Source organism: Nicotiana attenuata, chromosome 8 (genome assembly GCF_001879085.1).
Source record: "Nicotiana attenuata strain UT chromosome 8, NIATTr2, whole genome shotgun sequence".
In the NCBI taxonomy this organism is placed as follows: domain Eukaryota; kingdom Viridiplantae; phylum Streptophyta; class Magnoliopsida; order Solanales; family Solanaceae; genus Nicotiana; species Nicotiana attenuata.
This window is the reverse complement of record NC_031996.1, coordinates 2,844,738-2,853,161: the sequence shown is the minus strand read 5'-3', so window position 1 is coordinate 2,853,161 and position 8,424 is coordinate 2,844,738. Positions and strand designations below refer to the sequence as shown.

At 42.9% G+C, this 8,424-nt stretch overlaps 1 protein-coding gene across 1 annotated transcript; it reads right to left on the bottom strand.

Annotated features, from left to right (window-relative positions):
* On the bottom strand, positions 5,182-5,637 carry LOC109231438. The gene has a single exon (XM_019397101.1). The coding sequence runs from the start codon at positions 5,635-5,637 to the stop codon at positions 5,182-5,184; it is 456 nt and encodes a 151-aa protein (XP_019252646.1).

Here is an 8,424-nt window from a genome sequence, read left to right as displayed (position 1 = left end):
TATCAAGGCACAAAAGATAAAAGCAATAATCTTTATGAAAAGAGAAGGCAAGAAAAAGATAAGAACAAAAAGAAAAATGCAAAACATGAATAAGTAGAAGGGTTGATGGACTTAAAAAGAGATAATGATCCCTAGCATGAGCAATCAAAAAGGGAGAAAAAGAATGAAATGAACAAGAAAGAGTGATGTTAAGTCCCTCTGGTCCCCAATGAAAAGAAAATGCCTCTAAGAATTGGTAATTATAAGCCGAGAAATGAAAACGTGGAGTGCTTAAGGAAAGGTGTAACCACTTACCCATATGCTATTTTACCCTAATCCAAAAGCCTTCATTACGACCCTAAAGAAGTCCTACTTGATTTCAAACCGAGTGAGCTTACATTAGTGGCAATCTACATGAGGGGCAAGCCTATGGTACTAGAAGCCGTACTTCTGACATTCTCTTGTGAGAGATGAGTGGACCTTTCATGAGTCTTAAGATTGAGTGCTAATTTCTTAAATGATCTTGGCAAATGAAAAGTAGAAGAGGAAGAGTTTGGAGTCCACCATGACCTACATGACAGAACAAGAGTCCTTGAAGAGTAAAGTCAGTTCTTGAAGCTCAAATGTCACATTAGAACTATATGTGCATGAATATTTGACTTGTCACCTTGTTGATAATGCATGAGTAGTGTAAATAAGTGTTGGTCCTAACTGATGTGTGAATGGCTCTCCTTTGACTCGCTGAAATGACCCTTATTTCTAAGGAGGTGGGAACTAATTTATTTGCTTGAGGACAAGCTAAGACTTAAGTTTGGAGGAGTTGATAAGTGTGAATTTTGACTACTTATTAATACCTTTTTACTTTTGTTTTAGTCCGAAAGTTTTGATTTATGTTCCTGAAACTAATGAAAGTGCGCAAATTGCAGGAATGTTGGAAGTTTGAGCTCCCATGATGAAATCCGACTAAAAAAGGAGTTTCCGACTCACAAAGCAAGGAGGGGCGCAGAACTTAAGAAGTGCGGTCCGTAAAAGGATTTCTACGGCCACAGAAGAAAGTGCGGACCGTAGAATTCCATCTGCGGCCGCAGATCAAGTAAAAGAGCCCAGCAGAGTTTAGCCAATTTGCGAAACACACATGAATTGTGCGACCATAGAATAAGGTTTGTACTGACAAATGATTCAAAGTTCAGAGAGTGCAAAAGACCAAGATGTGAAGCCTTGCTAAAGTGCGGACGCACAAGAACTGTGCGGCCGCAGAAGATGCTTTGCAGCCGCAATCCAGAATTGTGCGGCTGCAAAATTCAAGGCCCTGCCAGCTGAAGTAATCTGCAGATCGCACATGGAATTGTGCGGCTGCAGAACCTCCCGAGGGGTATTTTGGTCAGCAAATTTTGGGCCACTATAAATAGACGAGTTTCACATTTTTAGATCAAGTTTCAAAGTTTGAGCTGCTGTAACCGTTACATTTTGCCATTTTAGGAAGTTTGTGATTATTTTAGGTCTCAAACATCATATTTTATCATTTCAATCTTAGATTATGAGTTTAATTAGCATTTCTTCTTTTTTTTTCTTCATTTCTCACTATGAGTAGCTAGATTCTTACAAGGGTTGTGACAACTCTAGTGTGTAAACCTTATGGGTACTTAATTTAATACATTTTTATGATTGGGTGTTGATTATTTAGATTAGTTTATGCTTCAACTTTAGAGTTAATGGTTGCAAACATTGATTAATGCCTTTTTACACGGTCTCTACTTGAGAAAAAGGGACCTAGTCTTGGATAACTTGGCTAACGAGGAATTGGGCTAATTGAGGGTTTGATAGCCTAATTAAAGGGTTCAAACTAGAGTGAGAATCCGACTTGAGCTCATATCAACTATTTAGTTTGATACCCATTTGGGCTTGAGAAAGCCAAATTTGGCAAAGTCACTTTTTGATCGAGTGGTATTGAGTGGGTAATGTAGAGTTGAGAGCTATAATATATCCCAATCAACAAAACAAGTATTTACGTATTTAACCCATTAGGTGATCACCTAGGTTATGGTCACATCCCTAGGCCTTTTAGCTATTTGGAAAAATACCAAAAAATAATCATTCACTTCTAGATTATTTTCTTAGCTTATAATTGCTAGAGTAAAATTAAATTAGAAATAAAACCTTTTGTTGGAAGTGCAGTTATTCCATTCGCTTCCATAAAGTGTATACTCCTAACACCCATAGTAACTCCCTGTGGAAATCGACCCCGACTCTTGTTGGGTACTATTCTTCTAACGAGCATTTCCACTCACTATTGAGTGCGGATTGGATTTGAATCAGACGACCACGGTGTATGTTGGAGAGAACATCGGGGTAGGCTCGGAGGTCCTGCACATGGTGGAGATGAAAACGAATGCATCGATGTGTCTCGTGAGGGAGATGGTCGAGGACGGAACACATTATGAACGACTTGCACTTCCGAGGCAAGATGAGGCCTCATCTTCTAGGGCTGCAGCGGATGTCCCTTTTGCTGATGGTAGAGAGATGGACATTGTTGATGAGGATGTCAGATCCGACTCCAACATGGATCTGGACGAATTGAGGATGATCGACGCGGGACTTACTCAACTCGAGGTGCGGTTGGAAGGGGACTCCATAAACTATTACAATCCCAATGGATCGTAATCTTCTTGTAAATACCGTGAAAGTAGTCCCTGACCTCGGTACTCTTTGTTCTGAGGTTGAGGGTACGACTCTCGAGACAATAAACAACAACACTCGGTCAAATAACATTGCTGGCCTTGCTCTCCAGGTAAGTACGACTATCGTCTATTCTTTACCTTATGTTTTGGTTTATTTTGTAAGTTCTAATTCCCTTTCTTTGTTTTGTAGATGGTTATTCTAGAGAATGAAGTGCTCGATGGGAGAAGAGACGTTAAGACATTTACGTGAAGCTGGAAGACAAGTACACAACGTGCCTTGGAAAGTATTGGGTTTCCTGTGTCGGCTTCGTGAAGGCGGAAACATGCGGGCCCTGAGGGAGGACTTAAAGAAGAGGGATGAGGAGCTGATGCGGGTTGTGGAGAAATGAAGTGTCCAACAAGGGACATTGAGGGGCAAAGAGGAGGAGCTTGAGCTTAGCATGGGCTTAGAGGGCCAATGTCGCGACCTCCAAGCCCAAGTGGTCATGTTGCGAGGCTAACTCGAAGAGTGTCAGTTCAAGGCGGAGGCTCTTAGTGGCGAGGTTGCTGAGAAATAGGAGGAGCTCGATAATTTTACCCTTCTATCGAAACGTGGTCGAGGGCCGATAGGTGTCTTTTCAACTTGGTCAAATTTTAACCTCTTTAAATGGCGACCGAGGGCTGGAAGGTGTTGTTCGAACTCGATCAAATTTTAAACTTTGTTAATCGCGACTGAGGGTCGGTAGGTGTTGTTTAAACTCGGTCGAATTTTAACCTTTGATAATCGCGACTGAGGGCCGATAGGGGTTGCTTAACATGGGTCGGACTTAACCTTTTTATTAACGTATGGCCGAGGGCCGACAGGTGTTGTTCGAGATGGATCGAACTTACCCTTTTATTAATGTGCGGTCGAGGGCCGATAGGTGTTGTTCGAGCAGGATAAAACTTGAACCTTTATTAATGTGCGGCCGAGGGTCGATAGGTATTGTTCAAGCTGGGTCGAACTTAACCTTTTATTAATACCGTGGCCGAGCGCCAACAAGTTTTTCTTATAAACGTAAATTTCTTATTACTTTGACATTGTTACTCTTATTACATGAGTGGAAAAAGTCGGAAATTTTGGGCACCGGCTGACGTTCCAGTCTTGGTCCCATCTATCTAGTCCCTTCATTGCTTGACATGGAGAGTATTGAGGAGTCGGGCAACGAAAGAGAAAAAAGAGCCCCTCCCTCGCATACTTCGATTCGAAGTGTCCCTTTTGTCGCCTCGTTAAAAACCTCCTTGAGAAAAGCCTAATGGGACAAAACTCAAGTGAGGGGAAAAGAGTACGACTTGGGGACACTTCTTCCTTTTAGAAGTTGAAGTACTTGAGATGGCTGATGTTCCAATTGTTCGGTAATTATTTTCCTTCCATTGTCTCTAATTGGAATGAACCCTTGTTTGCTTTGGCTGTAATTTTTTATGGGTCGTCCTAGTTTATTCCCAGTTTTCCTTCCCGTGGGTCTTTGCTCACTTGAGTTTTGGCTATGAGTATGTAGTCCCCGACTTTGAGCGGACGAACCTTTGCTTTCTTGTTGTACTAAGGCATACTTACTGCTTTTGGCGACCATCCTTATGTATGACATATCTCTTCGTTCGTCAATCTCATCAATTTCCTGCCTTCTACTCTCATCATTACGAATCCTTTGGGCATGCTTTGTTCAAGTCGATGAAGTCTACACACACCCGCCATTTTTCGTTTTTCTTTTTGACCATCACTATGTTGGCCCACTTGGGGTATTCAACTCCATGATTGAACCATTTTCTAATAGTTTCTCCACCTCCTCGTGGATGGCATCGTTGATGGTGGGATTAAACTTTCATCTGACCTTCCTTACCAAGGGGTACAATGGATCGACATTTAATTTGTGTGTGGCGATCTACTTGGGGATGTCTGGCATATCTGCATGGCTGAAGGCAAATAAATTTGCATTAGTTATTAAGAATTGACTAAATTTATCTAGTTCACGGAGTTTGCAGCCGATGAGCCTTTTTGCTGTAGTCGCTAGGATCTAATTGCATGGGGTCGAGGTCCTCTATAGTCGAGTCCGCGACTTTGACCATTTTAGGATCCATGATAACGCCTCTAGTCTCTTCTTCTGTCTACCTAGGCCATATTGATTGCTATGCCTCTTTTCCTTGTCTTTTTTCTGTTGGGTTGTCGTGCTGTCTAAGGCGATGTGGTAGCATTCCCGGTACGTGCGATGTTCTCCCTGTATGCTGAATATCCTCCAAGGTGTTGGGAATTTATTACTTGGTATAAGCTGGAGGGGATGGCTCCCATGGTATGTATCCATGGTCGTCCTACTATGGCATTGTAAGCGATGGCCTGATCCATGATGTGGAATATCGTCTCCAGCATTATGCCGCCGGCCAAGATGGGAAATGTAATTTCTCTCGATGTCCGTTCAATTGTATTATTAAAATCGGTTAGTGTGATGCAGCGCGACACTAACTTGTCCTCGAGTCTCATCTGGGTGAGGACTCGGGGATGGATAATGCAGGCTCAGCTTCCATCGTCTACCATGATACGTCTGACGTCAGTATCTAAAATGCGCAAAGTAATGACGAGAGCATCATTGTGAGGAAAAGTCAAATCGTCGGCATCTGACTCGTCGAATATGATACTTTTTTTGAGTCCGTCATACCATTCGCGTGTGATGGATCGTTTGCGCTTGTGAGTGGTAGTGAATTTATTGATGTTGATGGAGGCGCCGTTGTTGCCGCCGATGATTATGTTCATAGTGCGAGCTGGTGATGGTGGCTTCGGCGGGCCTTGTAATTCATGTCCTCTTGCGAAGCTGTTTCTCCCCTTGTCGCTTATAAGCTCTTTGAGGTGTCCCTGCTGCAACATGTTTACAAACTCTTGCCTGAGGGCGATGCAATCTTTTGTTTTGTGTCTGCGTTCCTGGTGGAACTCACTGAGGGCTTCGGATTTTCTTGTGCTCGGATCGGACTTCATCTTTGGCGGCCACTTCACCTTCGTTCTGAGTTAGACTATTTTTGTAGGTAACACACAAAAATTGTGACTAGATAATAATAGGGGCATACCTCTCTCATTGCGGTGAATCCCGTCTTGACCTGGATGGGCCTTCATCGTAGCGGATAGAAGGTGGTGCGGGAGCCATGATGTATGGCTGATGTCGTTCCCTATTGGGTCGTGAGACCAGGTAATCCCTCCTGATGTTGTCTCTTCATTCTTTCCTGGACTCGGCTTGTATTGAGCTGAGCTGTTGAGTTGGTCCATTAATGTCATCCTCATCTGCTTGGAGTTCGGCACAGTAAGCTTTATAAATTTCGTCCCAAGTGGTTGTACGATATTTCATCAACCGGCTCAGCAGTTTTCTAGTCGCTCTCGAACCATCTCTACTCAGCCCGCTTTGAAAAGCCGCAACTGTCATCCCCTTAGACACATTTGGTAGGGTCATCCTTACCCTGTTGAATCAGGCGAGGAAGTCCCTTAGTCCCTCTCCCAAGGACTACTTGATGGTGAATATGTCTATTACTCTTATTTCGGCTTTCTTGGCTCCAACGTGCGTCGTTACGAACTTATCGGCCATTTTCTCGAAGGTTTCTATGGAGCGGGCTGGTAGCTATGAGTATCATGCTAATGCCCCTCCCGTAAGAGTCTCGCCAAATTTCTTCAGCAAAATAGAGGAAACTTGTTCCTTGGTGAGGTCGTTGTTTTTCACGGCGGTGACATAGTAAGTCACGTCATCGGGGTTAGTCGTTCCATCGTATATCCTGAGGTACAGCGGCATTTTGAAGGTCTTTGGTATGGCCTACGGGGTTGCTTCTTCGCTGTACGACTTCTCTACGAGCCTACCGGAGTCCCTCTTCGGCAATAGATACTCAAGGAACTGCTTTGACTCTAGGTTGACTTGGATCACATCATCCCGAACTTTTGATCGTATGTCGTCCAGTTTTAAAAAATAACACACAAATAAAAAATGTTAAGATATTCTTAATGATATTCGGGCTTCTACCCAGCAGAGTCTACTATAACTGACCGACCGGTGAAAGGATAGTCGGACCCATTGGCAATCCTTGGACAAATAGGCGGTCTTTTCGGAAATGTTAAACAAAAGTTTTCCCCTCGCATCTCGGTCACTTTTACTCAATGCCGTAGTCTTAGTCTAGGAATAGTAAACTGTAGCGAAATCACTGGAAATAAGAGTAATTATAGTATGGAATCAATTCAAGTCAGGCTTTTTAACTGAATAATTACCAAGGTATTTCTATATATAGACGGTTACGGTTATCTCGGACTGCCTTCCGGAAAAAAGCAGCCTACTTGTGGGGCGTTTTGGAGTTTGCCAAATCATTTTTGAGCGACGAAGTTACTAGGGATTTCTCTCCGGTGTCTGCTAAGATGGGACTACCCGAGCTAATGATAAAGGCAAGAACACTTTCCGGCCAAGTCCCTTTCAAGAGGGAGTCAATAGCTGCCTATTCTGCGGCGCTTATTCCCACAGCAGCTTTGGAAGAAGCTTGTGCATTTTGGGAAGGGGTTTGATTGATCAAAAGGGGGTGCCCGGTATCTTGTCGACTCAGTCTTGGTGTTCTTTCATTTGATCCCTGAGTGCTTTGTTTTCATTCTCCATTTCTTCCATCCTCTTTAGAACAGCGGCCAGGGCGTTGTCACCTGCATTGTTAGTAATATTGTGAGTTATACCTGGTTTTGGAAGGTCTAGTTGTTCGCCCTGTTCGTTTGCTCGTTGTGTTGTGTGGGCTCTTGCGGTCTCTGTAGTCGTGCATGGAGCGGGCTTGTTGAGCATGCTTACTAGCATATCGGTCAACCATACTTCGGGAAGCTTTTTCACGGCCGGTGGCGTCCCTTCTCTCGTGGACGTGGAGGCCCCTTTTCTGTTCGGTTTTGTTATGCTACAATATGGGGGGGAGGCGACCTCTCACGCATGGGGGAGCCAGTGGGCGTCACATCCTCGCCTAATGTTGCACAGCTCTCGTTGATAGCGTTTATGAGGTTGCTAGGAAAATCGCCTGTCACTTTAGTCCTCTCTCCTTGGTTACCTGCCATGTAGGTTTTCGTATGCGCAAAGAAAGAGAAAAATCTTGGGGTTTGTTAGGTTAGTGACTCGCGTTAGCTATAGATCTAAAGGAAACTAAAAAATTAGTTAAGAAGTCCCAACAGACGGTTCCAAACTATTTGACAAAAAATATAGATCTGGTTCAACCAATTATACTTAAATAAAAAAGAGTCAATCTTAGCTAATAATAATATCCCAAGGTTATCGGTTTTATGACAAATAACTTGTATATTTGTCCAGATGGCAATGAATGTAAGCGATAATAACAGTGTTCAATGATCCCAAAAGATGGAATATGGAATTAAATAGTAATAAATAGCGATAAATGGCATTTAAGTAAATAAAAGTGTGTGAGTCACCCGAAAAGGGGTGAGATATGTGGATATTCTCTCTGACAATGATGAATGATTTGTGAGCCTTTGAACACTCAGGTTGTTCTTGGATCTAGTAGAAATGCTAGACAAGAATCTTAGTAAAACAATTGTTTTTGTCTGCTTGTAATAGGACCCGATTCTTTCTATAAAGTCAATGTGTTTTTAACAAATGAATATCACATGTCCCCTCTCATTGTGTCTCTTTCTATTTATGGGTAACATATTCCTAGAAACCCCAATAGTACAGCTGCAGAGAATATCCACCAGAATATTCTCTTTAGTGTCCTATCTTGAAACTAGCCGTTATAACCCTGTCAAGGATGCTCG

Excerpts from the sequence above, each read along its gene's own strand:
- LOC109231438 (XM_019397101.1), bottom strand. The coding sequence starts at position 5,637 with ATGAAGTCCGATCCGAGCACAAGAAAATCCGAAGCCCTCAGTGAGTTC.